Source organism: Saccopteryx leptura, chromosome 1 (genome assembly GCF_036850995.1).
Source record: "Saccopteryx leptura isolate mSacLep1 chromosome 1, mSacLep1_pri_phased_curated, whole genome shotgun sequence".
NCBI classification, from domain to species: domain Eukaryota; kingdom Metazoa; phylum Chordata; class Mammalia; order Chiroptera; family Emballonuridae; genus Saccopteryx; species Saccopteryx leptura.
The window spans coordinates 27,273,034-27,296,229 of record NC_089503.1 but is presented as its reverse complement, the minus strand read 5'-3'; the positions used below and the strand labels follow the sequence as shown (position 1 = coordinate 27,296,229).

At 43.1% G+C, this 23,196-nt stretch overlaps 1 protein-coding gene across 5 annotated transcripts in view; it reads left to right on the top strand.

The window, feature by feature from the left end:
- Positions 1–22,950, top strand: part of CD44 (CD44 molecule (IN blood group)) — an 84,940-nt gene extending 61,990 nt beyond the window's left edge. For 3 of the 5 annotated variants that reach the window (XM_066363370.1, XM_066363376.1, XM_066363377.1), the window contains 7 exons: positions 2,316–2,417; positions 4,205–4,294; positions 5,159–5,353; positions 9,368–9,433; positions 12,383–12,457; positions 14,539–14,617; positions 22,016–22,950. In XM_066363370.1, the coding sequence (XP_066219467.1) occupies positions 2,316–2,417; positions 4,205–4,294; positions 5,159–5,353; positions 9,368–9,433; positions 12,383–12,457; positions 14,539–14,617; positions 22,016–22,220 (812 nt within the window). In that variant the 3' untranslated portion in view covers positions 22,221–22,950. The remainder of the gene's footprint in view (positions 1–2,315; positions 2,418–4,204; positions 4,295–5,158; positions 5,354–9,367; positions 9,434–12,382; positions 12,458–14,538; positions 14,618–22,015) is intronic. The other 2 variants (XM_066363382.1, XM_066363386.1) reach the window with 2 other exon arrangements.
- The last annotated feature ends 246 nt before the right edge of the window (positions 22,951–23,196 follow it).

Below are 23,196 nucleotides of genomic sequence, written 5' to 3'. Positions count from 1 at the left end.
TTATTTATATGGCATTGAATAATCTGGATCCAAACTGCAAAAACGTATGCATACCACAAACCTTATTAAAATGAGTTCTAAGAGTAGAAAAGCCAGTAGACCATGGCTTTTGGTAGTGAGTTGAAAAGTTATTTTTAAAATGAATCCAACAGTTTTTAGGGTTTTATATCTTTGGGACTCCCTATGTCATTCCCAAATATTAATGATTTATCGCCAGTGATTAGAGAGTCCATTGGTATTAAATATCTGCTAATGCGCAAGGCATTGTGGAAATACAACAATGTACAATTCATGGTCCATGCTCTAAAGGAACTTAAAATTTAACTTGGAGAAGGAAACATTTAGCATTAAAATATATCTAACAATATGAAACAGCAAGTAATAGATATCAAATGAATACTGCCAACAATAACACCAAAGAAATTCAGAAGAACCTCAAGAGAGCATCAAAGAAAGGTAGATTAGATCTGGTTTTTGAAAAATGGAAAAAAAAACCCCAGATAGTCTGAGAATGGAAGTCAGGGAAAGTTTTTGTAAGAAGAGAGGCATAAAGGAAGGAAAGCCAAGAGATGAACTAGATAGGGTGAACGGATCCATTTGCCATCAAGGAAGATGAGGTTGAATAGCTAGGTTGTGGCCATCGTGTTGAGTGGCTGACAGAACCTTCACACATGTTAATGCAGTGGTTGCTGGAGGCTCTGATGAGATGCCTGATAGAAAACCAAGCCAGTTAAAATAACTTCAGAATCAGTATGAAATCTACAAACTGATGAACAGAAAGAAATTCCATGAAATTGATGAACATGTCAATGACAATCAAATCGGCTCAAACCACAGAGTGGTGTAATCCAGGGGTAGTCAACCTTTTTATACCTACCGCCCACTTTTGTATCTCTGTTAGTAGTAACATTTTCTAACTTCCCACAAGTTCCACAGTAATGGTGATTTATAAAGTAGGGAAGTAACTTTACTTTATAAAATTTATAAAGCAGAGTTACAACAAGTTAAAGCATATAATAATAATTACTTACCAAGTACTTTATGTCAGATATTTGCTAAGTTTGGCAGAATAAATCTTTATAAAACAACTTACTATAGTTAAATCTATCTTTTTATTTATACTTTGGTTGCTCTGCTACTGCCCACCATGAAAGCCACTAGTGGGCGGTAGGGACCAGGTGACTACCACTGGTAATCCTTCCTGAAGGATTCTACTTATAAAAGGGAAAATAAACAAGAGTGTCTAGAGACCACCAACAGGCAAAGCTTTTCTAGAATACCCATCCGGGGTTCGATTTCTAGAATACCCATCCGGGGTTTGATTTCTAGAATACCCATCTGGGGTTTGATTTGGGCCTTTTGTAAAATCTGGGATAATAAAGCCAGTCATGTTTTTTCCCTACAGATCTTTCTTTTCTTTTCTTTTTGTGTGTAAAAAGTGCAGTGTAGAGGTGGGTGCCCAATATTCCAGTTTTACCCTCTGGAGTCATCTAGAACTGATTACATCTATCTAGAGGCAGCAGTGTGTGGATGGACTTTGAATCCAACAGCCAACAACAGTGATGGTGTTTATGGGTTATTTGACTTTCACTTCACTCAGGACTTGCTTTTTCAGCAGAATTGATTGGTGATAATTATTTTAAAAACACCTGTACATATTTTAGTGAAATTTCTGTGCCACTCAACATTGTTTGTACTAATTTCCAGACACCCATATCTGTGTTTACAAGGTGACTGATTCACTGACATCCATTGTTTCTTATTTCTTGCCCCAGAATAGTTCCCGGGCTTCTACCTAGATAGTATTAGGTGATGAGTTCATGTTTTATTTGCACGTTCCCTTTGTGAAGTGGAAGAGGATCAAATGAGAGAAGAGGGCTGTAAAAAAACATATTTTTGTCAAGTAAAAGGGTTCTGACAAAATGGTGCCCAAAGCAGTGCATTTTGCTCTTCCTCCTTGTGTCTGTAAGGAAGGCGATGTCTATGAAATGGGACAGGTCACACACTGGCTTGTGTTTGTCTCTCGCAAAGTTCGTGAGGCTCATCATGCACCCGTTCAGAGTACTTCCAGACTCAACAAAAATAAACAAAAGTGATAGCTTTCGTACAAGTCAACTCTTAAATGGAAACCAGTTACTTCCTGGATGTTCTTTTGAAGAAAGCATAATCTATTCCAATTCTGGAGACATGAATCAGTATGCACTTTTTTCCTTTTATCTAGGTTTGAATGTGAGAATAATTTGGATAGAGATCATAAACCACCCTCAGGTAGTGGTTTAGGAAATCAAACAATAACACTGATTTACTTCCTTCAGATGTGGACTCCAGCCATAGCACCACATCTGAGCCTTCTGCAAATCCACACACAGGTTTGATGGAAGACTTGGACAGGACAGAACCTCTTTCAGTGACAACTCGTAAGGATAACGACACTCAGCCCTTTATTGACCTGTGCTCCTGCTTCAGGGCTTGCGCACACGTGCCCAGATGCCGAGCTTGGTGGCGGAGCGGTGCATTTAGTGCTTTGTGGCTCTGCTCGGCCCAGAGCACAAAAACTGTCTTCATTTCTATATTGTCTTGGTGAGGTTCTTTAAATGCAATTTTTCCTTCATTCTTGGTGCTTTCCAGATTTAATGACTTTATTTATTTATTTTTGCTTCTTTGTTTCTTAAAAGATGTGGGACTTCATTCAAGTTGGTTTTCCTTCCATAAGTAGTTGTATGGCAGTGTCACACAAGGCCATGGCTAGGACAGTGATTTTTCTGTTTTAACTGACCCCTCCCTTTTGACTCCCATCTTTTCTTCAGTCAAGGGAGAAGAAGAGTAGGATTGTTTTAATGGTTGTGAAAAGACAATTTGGGGCCAGATAATCATTGGAAACAGGGAAATTCCATTAGCCCATAGAAGAGGGGCAAGGCGTGTTGCTGACAACTGACAGAAGTAACAGGTCCCGGGTACAAAACGAGAACATTTGTGAATACCTTTTTATCGTGAAAGTCTGGTAGACACAAAGCTACACTTCTGGTAGCCCTAATTTCCATGACCCGTACAGGGGCTATCTTAGACATGAGTCTAAAGCCATTCACAATTTCTTGACAGAATAAGGAGTACCTCATTTCATTGCTTGCTGCATGTAATGGAAAGTGTTCTTTATGTGAGCTTTTTTAGGCAAAGGAAAAAATCCCCCAGCACATGTTGATCAACAAGAATTTAAATAGCACAATGTTAAGCATTAAGGGAGATGCAGATAAGCCAAAGAATGATCTCTGCCAATGGACAGTCTTCTATTTCCACTTTCTGTTCCTCTTGACTTTTGTTTTGATGTTGGGTTTGGGATTTGGTGAGCATCTCTCTCCTGGTTGTAATGTTTACTTGGTGGTGAACATGGTTTATGGGTATGTGCTCTATGGAGTGCTTGCACCTGTAACTCAGAGGTCAGTACCTTCCTTTGAAGAACATAAAAGAAATTAACTTAAAACTGTCAAAGTGACTTCAGATACGGGCAGTGGTTCAACTTCAAATTGCATATTCTACAGCGAGGGCCCTGTGTTTGCCCAGGCAAGCGTTTCCTGGTGTTTTAGTACAGCGATGAGAATCCCCATCTACAGATGAGATAAAAAAAAACCCTAATAATAGAGCAAAATGGTAACTTTAATTTAATGCTCTTTAAGGGGGACTAAAAATATTTCTTTTTATAAATTTGATCTGAGTTACTTGAGCAAGTTATTCTAGATGTACTTCTTCTTCTGTGGTGACAGGTATGCTATGTGCTATCCTGGTGTTTATTTTCCCTGCAGTCCTATTTCTTGACACACAGCTAGGTGCTCTTAATTGTTAATAGAAACTCTGGGATTCAAACCTGACTTGTTCTCTGTCTCTAAGGTCTCTGGTTTTCTCAGTGACTGGAAGCATTGTGACCATTGGGTCAGGATGATCCAGGACAAAGTTGTGTCTCGGGCTTCATGTTGGTACATCATCTCTGTTGATTACACTGGAAAAACAAAGGGTCTTAGGAGCCAACTAGAGACAGAACGGAATTCTGGCATTAATTTTTATCAATCAGAGGAGAATGGCTTGCACAACCTTAGTATTCTTATGCTCCCACCTGTCTGACACTATATAGCTACAACCTCCTTGTCAAAAAGATAATAGGATTTGTTTCACAATTCCAAACTAATGCTGGCTTCATCCCTCATTGAAACAGAGCAGAGTCATACTCAGAGCTTCTCTACATCACATGGAGGCTTGGAAGAAGATAAAGACCAGCCAATGACTTCTACTCCAGCATCTAGCAGTAAGGATTGTAAAGCCCAGGTGGCTTCAGCTCTGGGTGTCTTTGCACAGCATCTTTGGTGGAGGTGCATTCATTGACTGTTATGCTGATACTTCTGATCAGGAGGTGTGCTGGGGATGGTTCTCTAATTTTTCTGCTTCGTAGACATTTTAGAAGCCATTGTATTTTAAGTGCAACTATTGATACATCCTTAATCTTAAATGTCAGGTTTCTTAAATTCTAGATTTAGATTCTAAATTTCTTAAATTCTAGATTTAGATTGCTTATTTATGATGTATAATTGGTGTAATGGTCTGAACTGTGTTACTCTCTATTTTCTGTGCATTAATAATATTATTTTGCCATTTATACTCTGGACCATGAATCCATGGCACTGGTGAGTAAGAAGCAGTGCCATTCTGGCAAAGGAAAAAAATAAACCCTCAGGCCTTTGAAACCTTTCATTGGCTATTTCAATCACAGACAACATCATTTTACTTTTTAATTCAACTATACATTTCCTCCAGTTCATCAAAGGTGGGTCCAACTGAGTAAGAGCTCAAGATTGTCTAGTACCTGAGTTGACTTCAAGATCACAGTTGAAGTGGCATAAACCTCACCTTAATAACCCAGGATAATGTTATAACAAATGTCTTCCCTGGGTATTAGGATCACCAAAATCTCTTCCACTGAGTGATGTCCAGGTGGTGTCAATTGCAAAATATAGATTCTGTGCACTCGAGTAACAAATAACACTATCTTTCACTCTTTGTTCAGAAATAGTAAGTGGAAAGCTTTTGCATTAGTTGCATGTTCTAAAGACAAGCACACGGTGGGTGGTGGTCTTCCAAATGTGGGTTCACCATTGATTCCACCTCCACGCAGATAGGAATGATGTCAAAGATGGAAATATTTCTGAAGACTCAACCACTGCAGTGGAAGGTAATACTCCTCATACCTCAGACACAAAGGCACACACAGCCCTCATCCCGGTGACCCCTGCTAACACCGACTCCCCAGGAGTTTCTGAAGTGACTGTTGTTGGAGATTCCAAAGTCAATGTTGATCGTCCCTCGCCAGGTAACTTGACCATTTGCTCTCTGGTTTGCTTTCTTTATGTAGAAAAACAACACATACATTCATGTTACAGGGAATATTATCTGTGTAAGGCTGTGATCAGACTGATTGTGATGTGGGAACGGCTTTTATCATGTCATCATTCCAGTGCCAATAAATTTAGTTCAGATAAAGAATGTCTCATATGCTGGTATAATTTCCATTTATTTTTGTGACTTGGTTGTTATGATAGAATTTCTTTCTTTGCCTTGTTTCTGATCTTGTGAAATATGAAGTTGATCCAAATGAAATGGATGTTTGTGTAGGTCAAAGAAGTTAAATATTAGCTATTTTATTTGATTCAACTAATAACACGCTGCCTATTTAATAAGGGTTTACTTAACATATAAATAATTTCCATATACTAATACTTCTGTTCTGAAATTCTTGTCCCATATTGGTGATGGATTGGTGAATTTTACTTTTGGTGAAGAGCTTGCAGATAAATGTCTTCTAGTCATGACACATACTTAAAACTTTATGATATAACCTACTATTAATGAGCAGGACTTTGTCTCTTGTTGCAATGGCAAAGAGGTGGCTGAAGATGACTTATTCAATTAAATTGGGCATGAACTTAGAATAAGACTTATTTTCCTCAAATAAACAGCCTTCCCTACTTCTGCTTTTCTTTGTTTCTCCATTTGTGTTAAGAAACTAACATTGCAGAAACAGGAACTGGAAAACACCTACTCTGCCTGAGAAACTAAAATCCGATTCGCTCCTCCTGGCTGCCGGTTATTGAAGTACTTCTTACCACTCAGCCACAAGGGCTGGTTAAAGATTAGTGATTTTAAATGTACACTAGTTCCCCTTTTATCTGCAGTTTTTCCCTCTACAGTTTCAGTGCTCAACGGTGGTCTGAAAATATTAAATGGGCAATTCCAGAAATAAACAATTTATAAGTTTTAAATTGTACCTTATTCATATTAGCTTGATGAAATCTCATGCTGTTCTGCTCCGTTCCCTCCCGGGATGTGAATCACCCCTTGTCCAGTGTATCTGCACTCTGTGCGCTACCCCTGCCTTGCTCACTCAGTATCCGCCTCAGTAATCAGGTCACCTGCCATGGTATTGCAGTGCTTGTGTTCAAATGACCCTTATTTTACTCACTAGGGCCGCATTTACATACCTCTTATCATTATATACCTTTTTTTTTTTTTTTTTTTTCATTTTTCTGAAGCTGGAAACAGGGAGAGACAGTCAGACAGACTCCCGCATGCGCCTGACCGGGATCCACCCGGCACGCCCACCAGGGGCGACGCTCTGCCCACCAGGGGGCGATGCTCTGCCCATCCTGGGCGTCGCCATGTTGCGACCAGAGCCACTCTAGCGCCTGGGGCAGAGGCCACAGAGCCATCCCCAGCGCCCGGGCCATCTTTGCTCCAATGGAGCCTCGGCTGCGGGAGGGGAAGAGAGAGACAGAGAGGGAAAGCACGGCGGAGGGGTGGAGAAGCAAATGGGCGCGTCTCCTGTGTGCCCTGGCCGGGAATCGAACCCGGGTCCTCCGCACGCTAGGCCGACGCTCTACCGCTGAGCCAACCGGCCAGGGCTATATACCTTTTATTATAGTATATTGTTGTAATGGTTCTATTTTATTTTTGCTTATTATTGTTGATTTCTTTTTTTTTTCTTTCTTTCTTTATTTATTTGGTATTTTTCTGAAGTTGAAAACGGGGAGGCAGTCAGACAGACTCCCGCATGCGCCCGACCGGGATCCACCCAGCATGCCCACCAGGGGGCGATGCTCCGCCCATCTGGGGCGTTGCTCTGTTGCAACCAGAGCCATTCTAGCACCTGAGGCAGAGGCCACAGAGCCATCCTCTGCGCCCAAGCCAACTTTGCTACAATGGAGCCTTGGCTGCAGGAGGGGAAGAGAGAGACAGAGAGGAAGGAGAGGGGGAGGGGTGGAGAAGCAGATGGGCGCTTCTCCTGTGTGCCCTGGCTGGGAATATTGTTGATTTCTTACTGTGCCTAATTTATAAATTAAACTTTAGCATAACTTTGTATGTATAGGGAAAAATGGCACATACAGGGTTCAGTACAATCTGCGGTTTTCAGGCATCCACTGAGAGTCTTGAAATGTATCCCATTGGATAAGGAGGGACTACTGTATTATTATTATTGTTATTATTATTATTTTGTAGCATAAGTTCTTACCCTCCTCTCCCCAAAGAAGAATAAATCTTATGAGAGCTCAATATATAAAGCAGATGACAGCTGCGACTCTCTGATGATATGGCAACAGAAAACCCAGAATGCTGCGTGCATGGCCTCTTTCCTCCGGGCTGCCCATTCCAGGGAGAACAGGTTTAGAAAATACTAACCCTGGCAATACTGGCAAGACTGAGGCCCTCCCACCCTTTGGTTCTTCATTCAGCATGCTTCTTCCCTCAGTTGTTAGAAAGTCTAAGTATCATTGTCAGTATTCTTCTGTAGAAATGAATCTTAGAGCACCACTTATTTCTCTTGGCAAAATCAAGTCTGTTGTGCAACCTAACAACTTTACATTTTCAATGGCAATTGTAACAGTTACAGTAGCCTGGAACGGTTACATAGGCTATTGTTAGTAATAACCTGCCTTATACAAAACTGACACCAGCATACTCTGATTTCTTCTACATTCCTGGTGGTCCCAACCAATTTTCCATGGTTCTCCATGGAGTAAATGATTAGTATTGATTCAACTCTCATTTTTTGTTTTCTTCTAAAACATGCAGATAAGTGCTCATTTCTTCCCAAACATTCTTCTCAGTCTTTATGATTAAGAATGAAAACATTTGGAATTGTGGTGGTGGTGGTAACAATGGTGGTGGTAACAGTGGTGGTGATGATGATGATGGTGGTGGTGATGGTGGTGACGGAGGTGATCATGGTGGACGTGCTGATGGTGATACTGGGCATATTGGTGCTGGCATTTTAGCAAATGCTGTGTTTTGTTAGTCTAACCATCAGCCAAGGAACAAAGCAATCTGTCTCTTCTATACAATTACATGAGAGATTACAAGTCACCTACCTTCACCGTATGGGAAATGGTAGTGATCAGAAGACAGTATCTTCCTTACAGGAACCTTCATAAGAGTGACTATAGCCATTTTATGAAACAATTGTCTTTTTTTGTTTTGTTTTGTCTTAATATTCCACTGTAGTTTGGGAAAGCATGTGGGGAGGAGGGAGAAGAGCTAGGCTTTCCATGTGCTAAACCCAGTGTCTGACGTATAGATCCAGAGCTTAGCAATTCATGAGCTTGTCTCCGTCTAAAGCCTCTGGTGATGGCTGTTTGAGAAAATGGATTATATTAACTCTTGGTGTTGAAAATAACAATTTCACTTTTGAAAAGTATTACTATTTGAAACATATTCTAATAACCAGGCATGCCTTAGTCACGTGTTAGCTTTCATCTTCCCATTTCTTTTTCACTTATTTTCAAACTTTTTCTTTAAATAAGTAGTTGACTCTTTACATAATTCAACCCCTAAATTTTTTATTGTATGCCAAAACCTTTCTCTATTTCCTGCCTCAGAGAACTCCCTTTAAATATCTCGTGCTTTAAGCCACAGAGTACACCCATTCCCAGTGATTACGTCTGTCAGAATTCAAAGGATATAGTCCCGATTTCAAAGACACAGTATCAGTTCCCAACCTCAAACCTGTGAAGACTTCATAATAGTTTTTTTGTTTGTGTGTTATAGTTATTAGGTTTCTACCTAAGCCTCACTTCCTGTCATCATCCTTGATGATGAACTAGTCTTCTTAATTTCTGATGAAAGCTCTAGCCCTCTCATCAGTGGATTAAGAAACGAATAGTAATTAATATTATGGATCCATTCAAGGCTCCTTTGCCGTTATTTTTCTTACCTTTAAAAGACTACTCTTTATGTTGAAAGCAAGGTGCCTGGAAATGCAAAAGTGAGAAGATGTAGCTGACAGTGTGACTGGAATACACAGTACTGAGCCTTCTCTGATTGTTCCTTACAGAAGACCGAGACTCACCCTCTGACCCCCACGGGAGGGACCACACCACTCACGGATCTGAATCAGCTGGTAAGTGGGAGCTGCTTTAGTCATCGACTGTCATCACCACTGAACCTCCTGACTATTAATGAAGTATGAGGCCGTGTCTCTTGAAATGCAGTTCTCAAACTTTCTTAGCATGCATCCCAATCATGGGGAAGGCTTATTAAATCACGTTGCTGGTCCCCATCCTTAAGGTTTCTGGTTCTGTAGTCTGGGGTGGAACCTAAACATTTACCCTTTTAATAAGTTTTTTGGTGATGCTGACAATGCTGGAACAGGGACTGTGCCTCAAGAACTATGGCTTTGGAGAAAATTTTTCCATCTGAAAGGATTAGGAAGAATCAAAGCAGGGTCTCATTTTAACATTGTTTATACCAGAGTGATTAAAAATATAGGTTTTGGAATAAGAATGGCTTGGGTTTCATCTCAGCTCCTCCATATACAAACTGGGGACGTTGCTTAAAGGACCTGAGGCTCAGTTTCCTAACCCATAAAATTGGGATAATGATAATTGTTGCAGGATCTTGTTGAAAAGAGTGAATGATAGTATATCCTAAAGCAGTTATCAGAACCCCCAGAACATGGCATAATATGTAGTAATTTAATCAGAATTTAGTGTGTGCCAATGACATTGCTCTAAGCACTTTACATGCATTAAGTTCAACTCTATCCAACTGCCATTTCTGTACATCAGTAGTCAAATATGAAATTAAACATATTTCATCTGTTTCATCTATTAGCTCATTTAATTATCCTACATACTCTGAGAGCTACATAAGTATTATTATTAGCTCAATCTTACAGAGGGCACTAAGACACAGGAATTTGAAAACTAAAGTAACTTAGCTGAGTTGATGTGACTGGTGAGTTGAGTGGTAGAGCCACATTTCAAACCCAGGGGTCTCCTACAGCCTCTCCCAAGCAGTCCTGATAAAGCACTCAGTAATGACCATAATTACCACTGGGTATGCATTGTTAAGTGGATTCCTATTTGCTGTGACTCGGATCACAATCCTGGAGATTTGACACCAGGCAGCAAAAGTCTGACTTGAAGCAGGTTTACTTTGACCAGTAGTGCTGGGGCTCCTGGAAGGCTGTACAAGTGCTGACTTACCTGGTATCCCTGAGCATCATGGGTCCAGGTGGCCCCATGCAAGCCAGGTCATCCTGTTGTCCTCCCTTCATGCTTACATTAGAAGTAGGGTCGCGTCCAGGCTTAAAGGTTCACACACTTACAGCAAAATGAAAATGGATATTTACGTGGTAGTTTTAGTAGTAGCCTTTTACATAAGAGGACAGGAATGTGGGGTTCATTCGAGATGCTTCTAAAACAAGAACAGAAGTCCCAGGCTCTCTGGGAATCTGGGGTTGGACATTTAGCCTTTCCCAACCTCAATTTCCTTATTAGAATAAAGGGATCAGAACACTGCCCTCTGTTACCTCCTAGAGTTCTTGTGAAGAACATGAGCCATCAGAAATTTGAAAATATTTTGGAAATGTTAGGGCGTTGTTATTAAAAGACGATGCTCTCTGAAATCAAGAGACCCTAGTTCCTCCAAGTGTGGTCCTTGGACCAGCAGCAGAGACATGCAGAATCTCCAGCCATCCTCGAGCTACAGGATCAAGATCCTCCCTACTGCCCTAGCTTGTATATATATTATGCCTTGAGAAGAACTATCCTAGACTGTTTTTTCCCAAGGTTAAAGCCAGTCGAATCATCTGTGCGCATACGACTCAAATTGGATCTCATCTCCCACTGCAGGATCAGCGTCCCTCTCTGCAGACCTTGCTTTCCCCAGCGCCCCACCCTAGCTGCATTTGTAGACCTCTGGGGTGCAAGGCGAGACCTGCTCTATCTAGTCCATCTTCTTGGCTTGTGCTTGAAATGAGAACCAAGGGGGTGGGCGTGGTCTCTTTTGTTTGACTCCTGTGCAGGTGTCTATTGTTCAAACAGGAAGTTTCATCTGGCCGTACACACACTCACATCTTTCCTTGCTGGGAGCATTTTTGTTTTGTTTTGTTTTGAAAATTAAAATAAAGAGATTAGGATCCATGAATGGCCATGAGAGGCGGTCCAGAGTCAGGGAGAGACCAGTGAGAGTGACTGTACCTCTGAGGTGGTTTTCAAGGCCAAAGCTCTCCAGCTGAGATGGCCTGTATCCCATGACCTGTGCAAGTGAGCACCTGCCAATGACCGAGGACTCTGGTACGCAGCTGGAGGAGGTGTCTTGGACTCCTCCTGAGATTTGTTGAGTGAGAGGCCACGGGGTAGGTTGAAACGGCCAGACATATGACAAGACTTGAGTTAAACAAAAATGCCAACTTACATAAACAAGAGTCACCCTACCCAAAATAACCACCGTAATCAAGACTTACTTCAGTGTGTGTGGTGCGCAGTCTGGCGTCTGATTCTTAGAGGAGCTTTTCATTCAAGGCCAGCCATCTTCATTCCCTGGAGACTTCCTTGTTTGGTCTTCAGGATTCTGCAGTGTAGGGAAAAAAGAGTTCATTTTAGTAGGATACTTTCAAATTTTCTTTTGAAGCACTAAAAAAAGCATGAAAAGACACAAAGGAAAAAACAGAGCTTTCATTTGGGTGAGTCTCTTCACAAAGCATCTTAGAAGTTTCTTCTGAGACAGAAAGCCTTCCTCGTTTTGATAAGCCTCCTGTTCTGACTTGTGGACTCTTTTGTCTTCCTTTCAGTCTGAGACTTTTTTTTTTTTTTTTTTGTAGCAGAAGAAAATGTTTATTCTTCAAAAACAAAGCGTGCTTCAATAATATATTAGCCTGTTTCAATAATATATTAGCCTGAATCAAACAACTTTTCCGGGGAGCTTTCTTGTAGCACTTTATAAATGCCTGTGGCTTACGTGTATAAATAGTTCCACAGAATACAGAGGCTGACCCCACGCGCTGCTCTGAACGCCTGGACGTGCATTACAAACTTTGGTTGAGAGATGTTGTCTTTCCCTATAGGACGCTCAAGTGGAAGTCAAGAAGGTGGGGCCAACACAACCTCTGGTCCCACAAAAAGGAGACCTCAAATTCCAGGTGAGTTTTGAGATGTGGGGAGAAAAATGGTGCCAAAAGCAGGTCTCTCTGAGTGTCCCAGACAGGAAATGGCAACCAGTTTGAAAGTACATTCTTCTAAATGTCTAGCCCTTGAGACCGATTGTTCCCTTGTGCAAGCTAAAGATGAATGAGAGAAAAGACAGGAAAAGATGGAGCATCCTTTCTTTCCCATGTGCCATAGATTGGTTGAGCTCAGCTTTATCCCTGGTCTGTCCCAAAGCAGTGCCATGTAAGTTCCTAAAGCTTCCTTCTCAAATGAGTGGTCCCCCAGGGACTCCGTGTCATACCCAGGTCCCGCCTACCCCAGGTCAACTTCTCCTTGATTTCTGAGGTCGGGGATGACACAGTCCTCTTGCACTGCAGAGAGTGTAGTGAGCAGAGTGAAAACATTCTTTTGGTCTCCAAGCTACTTCTTTTCAAGCGACAGTCTTCATTGATCCAGACAGAAAAAAGTTTCAGAATGTGTCACATGCACAGTGAGGGCACAGAAAGAGCTGGCTCTCCTGAGTGTCAAGACTTAAGGCATTTGAAGCAAATTCTTTGCTTTATTTGGACTCACAGTTGAGCATCTGTAAAGGGGGATTACAAAAAAGGAAAGGTTTTTCTAAGGTTGTAAATTATCCTTTGAATTCCCCCCTCTTCAGAGGTCTCCGAGCTGAGCTTCCCATGTGGGAAGGAAGAATGCAGTGTGCGCCCGGCTCCCTGCCTCAGCTTGCCCGGGCACAGCTGGAGGCAGAGCGTGTCGGAGGGAGAGGGGGCTGCCAGGGAGGGTGGGGGAGATGTGATGTGGATCCTTCCCAGCCCTGGTGAGAGGGAACGTGGGGTATCTCAGAGCTGGAAACCTGGACAAAAACAGAAACGGTTCTCTCCTGTCAGCCTCCCCACCTCCTGATTCGACCTGGCTTCCCAAACTCACCTAACCAGGTAGAGATGAGGCAGACACACACTGAACAGGAAACCAGAGGAGAACCAAGACCCCCAGAAACAAATGGACAGTGAAGGACTGTCCACCCTTCTTGTTTCCCAAGCTCTAGCTCATTGCGCAGATACACAGTCACATGGCAACTGAAGTTATTCAAGTGGCCAAGTTATATTTAAAGTTTGATTTAGAAAATGTGTATAACATTATTAGTCCATTAGTGATGCATTAATTATTGCAGACATTTTAGAAAATGCAACTAAGCAAAAGGACAAAAATATGTCACTTAGTGTCTATCTCACCATCCAGATACACCATGGTTACCATGTTCATATATGCACTTCCTATCATTTTTCAATGTAATTTATATACAAAAATGTAAGTATACCATGCATTCTGTTTAGTAAACTACCATTCTCATCTGGTGGCCACAGCTTTCCAATGTCATTAAATAATCTCCCCCCATATTATAGTACATAATACAATGAGTGTATCTTAGTCAACCAATTTCTTATTGTTGGTTAGTAGGTTGTTTTCAACTTTTGCTATTATAAATAGCACAGTAGTGAACATCTTCATAACTAATTTTAAGGTCTTAAAAATTCCTCAAAGCATAACATTTAGATCAAAAGCATGTGCATTTTGAAGGCTTTTGAAATATTTTGCCAAATGACTTCCCGGTGAACATGCACAAATTCAGCCACCCACAGAAGAGTCCTTTTTCCCACCAGCTAGATTGTGGCCTCCATTTTTGTTTCTCAATAAACAGTAAAGTGGATGCTCTTATTTAGAAAAGGAATGTATCTTTCAAGGGAATAACTTTCCTTCAGTCCACTTAGTGATTGCACGAAGAGCATCTACAAGTTCAACAGGTCATTCTACATTTTTTTTTTTGGAAACATGTTTCTCCTGGAGGGACTTGGAAATCCTGACTGATGGTGAGAGATTAAAACAAAAGGCTTGTTGGACAAACACCTATAACAAAATTGCTCTTCCGGTATTATCTGTCTATTTGGTTGGACTCATTCATAGGGCTGACTGTGGTTCTTGTTTGGACCAGGTCAGTTTTTACAAAGTGCATGTTTGTTTTTACAAAATGTATTTCCCAAGTTCATGGGTGTTTTTGCTTTGCTTGCCCCAGAATGGCTGATCATCTTGGCGTCCCTCCTGGCCCTGGCGTTGATTCTCGCAGTTTGCATCGCGGTCAACAGTCGAAGAAGGTGAGCAGGTGCTCCTCGGAGCCTCTGGCTTTGGAAGGGCATCATTTGAACTTGGGCTCAATGTCCTTGCTGCTCAGAGCGTAGCCCTTGGAGCAGCAGCCTGAGCACCCTGGGGGCTTTATTAGAGTCCCCACCAGACTTCCTGTATCAGAGTCTGTTTGACAAGGTCTCAGAGTTTCAGGTACCGTTTCAGAACCCTGCCCTGACACGTTCTTTAGAAGGAGGCACTGTAATTATCTGGACCACCACTTTTCAATAGTGGATTACTCTGAAGGCTCTCAATTATTTGGGGATTAAACCATGGAGACTATCTCTGATAAAAGGTATGAAATATCTCACCAGAAAGGCATAGAACTATATACTCATTCATTGATGTAGTAAACAAATATTTGTTAAGTGCATTTATAATGCACTAAAACACTGTATAAAGGTTCAGGGATTGGTCATTGCCTGTCTGAGGCTCCTGGAACTTTCTAGAATCTTGACCTAAGACAATCATTGAGTCTGTGTGTTTGTTTGTTTATAAGAATCCTATTTTCTATTTTCTGGGAGCGGCCGTTGAGGATTCAGATCATGGCCTCAGGAAAGCTCCCTGACAGCAAGGTCTATGAAACAGTGAAGAACGTTCCTCAGGCGCTGACATGAGGGCTACTTTCATACCCTCTAAGGTCCCTCTCTCTCTACCTCAGCCAAGGCTGTTGTCTCAGAACTCATTCAAACAAAGCATATGCCTGGCTGAGCTGTGACCAGGCTGCAGGAATAAGGCCACTTAAAGTCAAGTGAAGGAAAGTAGTGATTCTAGCACCAGAGGAAATGAACTTTGACAGGGGTCCTCCACTGATGTAAGTTCAATTTCTTGTTTGAGATGCTTTCAAGACGTGTTATTTTTCTCCGAGCATATGCATAGGGACATTAAACCTTTTGTAAGTGTCTTTTTGAGATTCCTCCTTATCAGGTAAGAGATTCTTATTTCCAAGTGGGGCCACCTTTACTATATCACTAGCTCCTCTAATGGGTCAGAAAATGTCCCTTGGTTTGGGAGAAGACCTGGAGAAAATGATAGAATCTTTTTCTTTGGCTTTTGGAGAACAATGAATACCTAATTCCATTGTTCTGGGCAGCCGATGCAGAACGTCTAATTATTGGAGGAAATTAAGTAATGCTGTCATCCACAGGTACAGGTTAATAAAAGTGTTATAGTAGAGTCGAATAGCTGTGTTGTTATCTGTACCTGTGAGGGCATAATAAAAACAATCAGTCATGGTAGCTGATTGTGTAACAAACGAAAACTAGGAAAGAGAATCTGAAAGCCCTCCTACAATCCTTCTATGACTAAATGGAAAGAGGTTTTATTTCTTTTAGTTGAATTTAAATAATGTCACTTGAGGGACCCCTGACAAAGAGTCTTTATACTCTCCCTCGGCCCCCTTGTTTTCTCTTAGGTTACTGTTGCTCAGTTAAATATGAATTTGCTATTGAGGGGAAGCAGTCCATTTGCCCCAGCTCCTAGAATGCCCTGCCTCTGCTCACACGCGCAGCCCGTGAGCCCTGCCCACGTCCCCATAGAAACGTTATCCCCGATGCGATGCTGTCAACACAGGAGACACCCCAGAGAAGCATCTCAGCTGTCCCCGAGAGCAGCTGGAGGCCGTGCAGTGTGTCTGGCTAGCTCACACGTCGCTCCCAATCATGTCGGTAGCAAAAAGGGGCCCCCGTGCTGCTCTCCCCTTCTTTTCGAGGCCAGCAGTCACCCTGGCAACAGGCAAACAGGGACATGTGGGCTCAAGCACGGCTTGTATCCCACAGAGACGGTAGCTGCTTGGACTCCGTGAATTACCGTGTCCCGATCTGATCGTCAAAAGCAGATTCGCCAAGCAGCTGAAGGGTGGCTGCGGCCTCACAGGCCCTCAACGTGCGCTGCGTGGCGCTGCGTTCCCCAGGTGGCTAGCCTCTGTCTAATCTTCTCAAAGGCCGGCCTCTCTGCTTTGAGCATGACAGCTTAGAGAGGTATAGAATCCTATTTATATCAAAGGAAGTTTGGTTGAAAATAGGGACCTACAACAAGCCTTCATTTATTCCGCAGACGTCCTTTGAGGGACAGCTAGGCCTGTCAGCACTGGAAGAGGGAAAGAGATGATTAACAGAAAAAAGAATACCATCCTTCCCCTAAAAGAACCTTGAGGCTTGGTGGCAACACTGGGCAGCTGGATTTGAGTCAGCTAATGTTCACAGAGCACATACTCTGCGCCAGGCACTGTGATAGGAATTACAGTTAGAAGATAAATGCGGAAAAGCATTCGTTGCTGAAGCCAACGTTCAAGGGTTGATCACAGGTTTCCATGACAATGTCATCTGTGAGTCGCATCATCTTAAAGATGCTGATTTAGGGGTCCTGCTACTTTCCCATCCCTGTCATAACCCATGTCACCTTTTGTTGCTGATCTTCATGTAACCAGAGTCCTTGAATTGCAACTTTCCAATGAAAATTGTACTTTATTCTCTGTCCTTTAAAAAAATTTTTTTTAATGCAATTTAATGGGGGTGACATTGATCAATAAGAGTAAACAGGTTTCAGGTAAACATCTCTATAGCATTTGAACTGATGGTTGTGTTGTGTGCCCATCACCTAAAGTCAACTCATTTCCTGTCACTGTATGTTTATTTGTCCCTCTTTACTCCCTTTGCCCCACCCGCCTCCCCCTGGTAACCACTTTACTTTTCTCTATGTCCATGAGTCTCAAAAAAAATTTTTTTAATGTATTGATTTTAGAGAGAGAGAGAAAAGAAGAGAGAGAGAAAGGGAGAGAGAGAAAAATAACATTGATTTGTTATTCCACTCATTGATGCATTCACTGGTTGATTCTTATATGTACCCTGACCAGGGACCGTACCTGTAATCTTGGCCTGTGGGAATAATGGTAGTTCAGTTATTCCTGGCCAGGAAATAACTACCGGCCAGGGTCACTGTCCTTCAGAGCAAACAATGGTTTTCAGAGTCAGTTGGGTTGAGAAATATTCTTGGGACCCAAGAGGTTAGGTGCCTTCCCTGAAAGAATGTATCTGATGTGTATGCAGAAGAGAAAAAAATGTGAGGGCCTGACCAGAAAAAGCTTCCCACAAACAGGAGTGATTAAAGAATGTCTTTATATTGATTGTACAGAAAAGGCCTTCCCCAGAGCTCACCCTCATGGAAAGAATTGTCTTTTCCGTCGACCCCCATGAGGGGGCATCCTCCTTCTGCTGGGCAGGTCCCCTCTAAAGCTCCGTAGTTTAGAAACGCCCGCTTTCTCGCACGCTGCGGCCTAGCGCGCACAGCCTGGGCCCAGCCCCGCTGCGCTGCCTCTAGCCCAGAGCTGCGCTGCCTCTAGCCCAGAGCTGCGCTGCCTCTAGCCCAGAGCTGCGCTGCCTGTAGCCCAGAGCTGCGCTGCCTCTAGCCCAGAGCTGCGCTGCCTCTAGCCCAGAGCTGTTCCACAGAGCTCCCTGCGGCCATGGAAGGCTCCTCCTCTGTCCTGTCCCAGCGCAGCCTGGATCACTGCTGCCTACCGGGCACTCAACATGTGCCCAGCTTGACTTGAGTGAATTTTAACTTTTATTTCATTTTAAGTAGTTTAAATGTAAATAACTATACATGGCCAGTGCGGACCGCATTGAATGAACCAGCTCCAACACAAAGCAAAATAAGTTTCTAAATATCTTGAAGGATCGTCCAGCAGGAGAGACATGATCGGTTGTTAAATTAACCGCCCTAACTCTCTTTCTTTTTTTTTTTTTTTTTTTTTTTTTTTTTGAGGGTTTTTTATTTTATTTTATTTTTTTTAATGGGGTGACATCAATAAATCAGAGTACATATATTCAAAGAAAACATGTTCAGGTTATCTTTTTTATTTATTTATTTATTTATTTATTTTTAATGGGGTGACACCAGTAAATCAAGGTACATATATTCAAAGATAACATGTCCAGGTTATCTTGTCGTTCAATTATGTTGCATACCCATCACCCAAAGTCAGATTGTCCTCTGTCACCTTCTATCTAGTTCTCTTTGTGCCCCTCCCCCTCCCCCTTCCCTCTCCCTCTCCCCCCCTCCCCCCGTAACCACCACACTCTTATCAATGTCTCTTGGTCTCACTTTTATGTCCCATCTACATATGGAATAATGCAGTTCCTGGTTTTTTCTGATTTACTTATTTCACTCTGTATAATGTTGTCAAGATCCCACCATTTTGCTATAAATGATCCGATGTCATCACTTTCAAAAGAAATTCTTCCATTCCCTGAATGCATGTTATTTGGCTTCTAAACCCTGCCGAGCCTACCCATCCTCTGTTGGCAAGGCTCCAGCCTGGATCCTTCCATGTCGTGTGGTCACTGAGTGGTCAGCTGATGCCTGAGATTGAAGGGAGAAGTATGTAGAGGCAAGACGTCGTTCGGCGGAGATCTCTGACCTTTGACTCAGAAGATCCAAGTCGTGGACACGATGTCTGTCCCCCATAGCTGGCCATGGTAGCCGGCTTCTCGGACTCAGTGTCCCGTTGACGTAGGAAGGTTAGGTTGGATGACCTCTGAAGCCCCCTCAGGGCTTATGTTCCTTTTAAAATTTCTCTAACTGAGAAGAATGAAAAAAATTAGGACTTGTCTTTTAAAAGTACTCATTTAAATGGCCGGAGCACTACAGATTGAACTGGGTTGTTTATGAGAACCATCCTGCTCTCCTGAAAGAACTCAGGCAGATGACAGGACACACAGATGCGGAGGGACATGTGGGCAGGACAAAGCCCTAACACCATATTCCTGAGCCCTTCAGGTGAAGTGTTGTCCGCTTTCAAAATCAGCTCTGTTTACGTTAGTAACGTCAATCCTCACTTCACCCCACACGCAAACGTTTTTATGCTTATAAATCACTTTCCTGCAACATTTCATTCCATTTCTCCAGCACCTGTTAGGTGGGCAAACAGGAATGACTTTAATAAGACAGCTTTATTTCAAAGAACACCTGACATGCCACCTGAGAATCCAAAATAACATGAGCCTCATTCTACCTTCGACTTTTTAAGTCATCTTCACGGTAAATGTCACAAAGTGGTGGAGGCGGCCAGAAGAAACAAGCAAAACCTATCTTATATGGTGATCGTTTGGTTAGCGATCCCAGTCAGTGATCCCTGAACATTTACTGTGTTCCAGGTACTGTTCTAAGTGCTTATCCAAGTCTCTGGTTCCCTCACCCCACAATGTTCATAAAAGCCACAAGTGAAACAACATTAGACTTGAGGGTGCAGCACTAGGCTTTTTTGAGGGCTTCCCACAAAAAAGTGCTACTCTTCATAGTCTGATATTACAGATAAGCAAGCTGAGGCTCAGAGAGGTTAAGTGAGTTGCCCCAGGTCACACAGCAGGAAGGTCTCAAAACCAGGCCTCCCAAGCCCCTGTTCTTGATCATGTGGACCGCACAGGGTCTACCGCACAGGTCAGGCATCCTTTCCTCTGCCCTCATCAAGTATTCTGCCAGAGGAGACGGGATCCAGCTCTTGTTGAGGAGGTATAATTTCTATTTCCCCAAACAAGAGATTAAAGTTTATGGTCTTGGCAATCCTGGCAGGAATAGTCCACGATCATGAATAATAGAGGCTTTGTTTTACAGCTCCCAATATCCAGCGGCAAAGTGAACAATTCCGACTTCATACTGTTTCCAAATCTCCAGATGGCCGGCTACATGAATAGAGCTGGGTGGAATCCAGGCTTTGGGGCATAAGAGGCCTGGAGTTGAATATTGACTCTCTGTCTAGCTAGCTGTGTGGCCTCGAGCTAGTTATGAAACCTCCCTCGGCCTCAGTTTCCACTGTCGTGTCATGGGACTAACAGCTGCTGGGGGGGGGGGGAGGGACTATCGTGAGGATTGCATGAAATTACATGTAAAGCGCTTGGCATTCAGGAGGTGTCCGATAAACGCGAGCCCGTTTCCCCTCTCCCCCACCCCGTTTGTCATTGTGAGACTCTGCAATTTTGCTTCCATGAAGCACAATTTGACTTCTAGATAATGTTGCAGGAAAGAGGAAGCATTGCACCAGGCTACCTGAGGTGAAGCAATAGTGTGACAATGCTGTGACTCAGGGACAAGATCAAGGGCATGTTCTCCCAAAGTAGACCTTCTGCATTTGAATCTTAAATGCTATTGAGAAACCTTGAAGTAACATAATGTTACTAAAAAAAACTTAATGTAGCACTAATGTTACTAAGAAACCTTAAAGTAACTGAACTATTTGCCTTGTGTAGTTCAACCAGGGTTCTAGGAAAGGGTAACAGATGATAGTGAAAAATCAAGACGGCCTTTTACCTCCTGAAAAAGTGTTTTATTCTTCTCAGCCCGTGTACTAATAACCTTGACAAGGCCAACAAAGTGTTGACTGCAAGAGGAAGTACTGGGATGTTCCTAAATACACAAATCAGAATGATTTACAGTCATCGTGTTGGTGGTTTATGAGTCTGCAGAAATTGCTAAGGCCCTAAGAAGTGGCTAACATTTCCATCGCGTAGGATGGCGAAAGGAGAATTAGAACTTGGGAGTCAGACACCACGGGGGTTTGATTCTGATTCATTTATTACTTGCTGAGTAACCTGGGGCAAGTTACTGAATTTTTTGAGCCCCCAAATTTCTTCACCCGTACTAGGGGATAATAATAGCCTTTGCTTCCTGGGCTGTGACCGTTGGTTCTCCAATTCGAGTGTGAATCAGAAACCCCTTGGAGGCTCCTTGAACCACAGATCCTGGGCCCCACTCCTACTTTTCTGACTCAGTCTGCCTGGGGTGGGGCCGAGAATTTGTATTTGTAACAAGTTCACAGCTGATGCTTTTACTGCTGGTTCAGGAGACCTCACTTTAAGATGTGCCGATTGTTAAAAGTCGATAAGATGGGCCCTGGCCGGTTGGCTCAGTGGTAGAGTGTTGGCCTGGCATGCAGGAGTCTTGGGTTCGATTCCCTGCCAGGGCACACAGGAGAGGAGCCCATCTGCTTCTCCACCCCTCCCACTCTCCTTCCTCTCTGTCTCTCTCTTCCCCTCCCGCAGCCAAGGCTCCACTGGAGCAAGGTTTGCCTGGGCGCTGAGGATGGCTCTGTGGCCTCTGCCTCAGGCGCTAGAATGGCTCTGATTGCGGCAGAGAGACGCCCCCAGATGGGCAGAGCATCGCCCCCTGGTGGGCATGCCAGGTGGATCCCGGTCAAGCACATGCGGGAGTCTGTCTGACTGCCTCCCCGTTTCTAGCTTCGGGGGAAAAAAAAAAAAGTCGATAAGATGAAACATAGCAAGACTCTGATAAACCGTTGTGAAAATGGTGGTGGTGGCAGCCCCGATGATGATGATTGGGTCATTGTACCTTTTCTCTTATGACCTTTGCATTATTAGGTGTGGGCAGAAGAAAAAGCTGGTGATCAACAATGGAAATGGAGCTGTGGAGGACAGAAAGCCAAGCGGACTCAACGGGGAAGCCAGCAGGTCTCAGGAGATGGTGCATTTGGTGAACAAGGAGCCGTCAGAGACCCCAGACCAGTTCATGACAGCCGATGAGACACGGAACCTGCAGAATGTGGACATGAAGATCGGGGTGTAACGCCGACACCGTGACCTTGCATAGAAAACACACATGACCATTACAAGGATCTGGGACACTCACAGATGCAATGTGCTACTGATTACTTCATTTGAGTTCTTTTTTTTTTTTTTTTAGCATAAAATTTTCTACTCCTTTTGTTTATTGTGCTTTGTTGTTGTTTTTTTTTTGAAGTCAGTCCAATTGATAAAATCAGCATTGCTTTCTGAAGTGAGGGCCCAATTAACCATCAGCAAGAAGTTGACCATTCTGGTTCCCACTCGAAGCCTCTCACTTGCTGGGGTGTGCTATGGATGGCTTCTAACAAAAGCCATAAGTACATCTTTCTGATCCTCAATCTTCCCTCTGCCTCACCTCCCAGACGATAACCACATGCTAAAGACATCCCCAGAGCTAAGAGGGGTTGGCTCCTGGAAGGAAATCTGAGTGAGTCCGTATGCCCCTCCAAGGGTCCAATCCCCGGGCATTGCTTTCCAGGGGGGTAGCGGATCGGGGTGTACTGGTTACACACCCCCCTCTACCGGCCCCCAGGACATTTTTCAGATGCTTCTGAGAGTGCCCAAAGGGTGAAGCTATTTAACTGTAGTAAGCTATTTATCTATGTTTTTGAAAGATTAAACCCTGGAGGTCCTTTGATTACTATGATTTTTTTTTGTTGTTGTGACTTTGTCAGAGGCATAAAGGGGTTTAAGTTGATTTGTAATAAACATCTGTAGTTATTTTACTTTTACTCTTTGTGCTGTGATCCTTCAGTTTCTGAACCAACAAGGTCTGGGGCCTGACAGCTCATGAGGAAGAGGTGAGGAGGTGTCCCTGAAAAACTCCATCTCAGAGCTGGTTCCCTATGCAGGCTCCCTCAGTCCAATGTCACAGAAGATCAGGGAGGCAGCACTATTTTATGTCTGAGGCTCCAGAGGCTTTCTGTCTTGTCCCAGAACCAGACTTGTGAGAGGTTGAGCTTCAGCGGCTCTTGTGT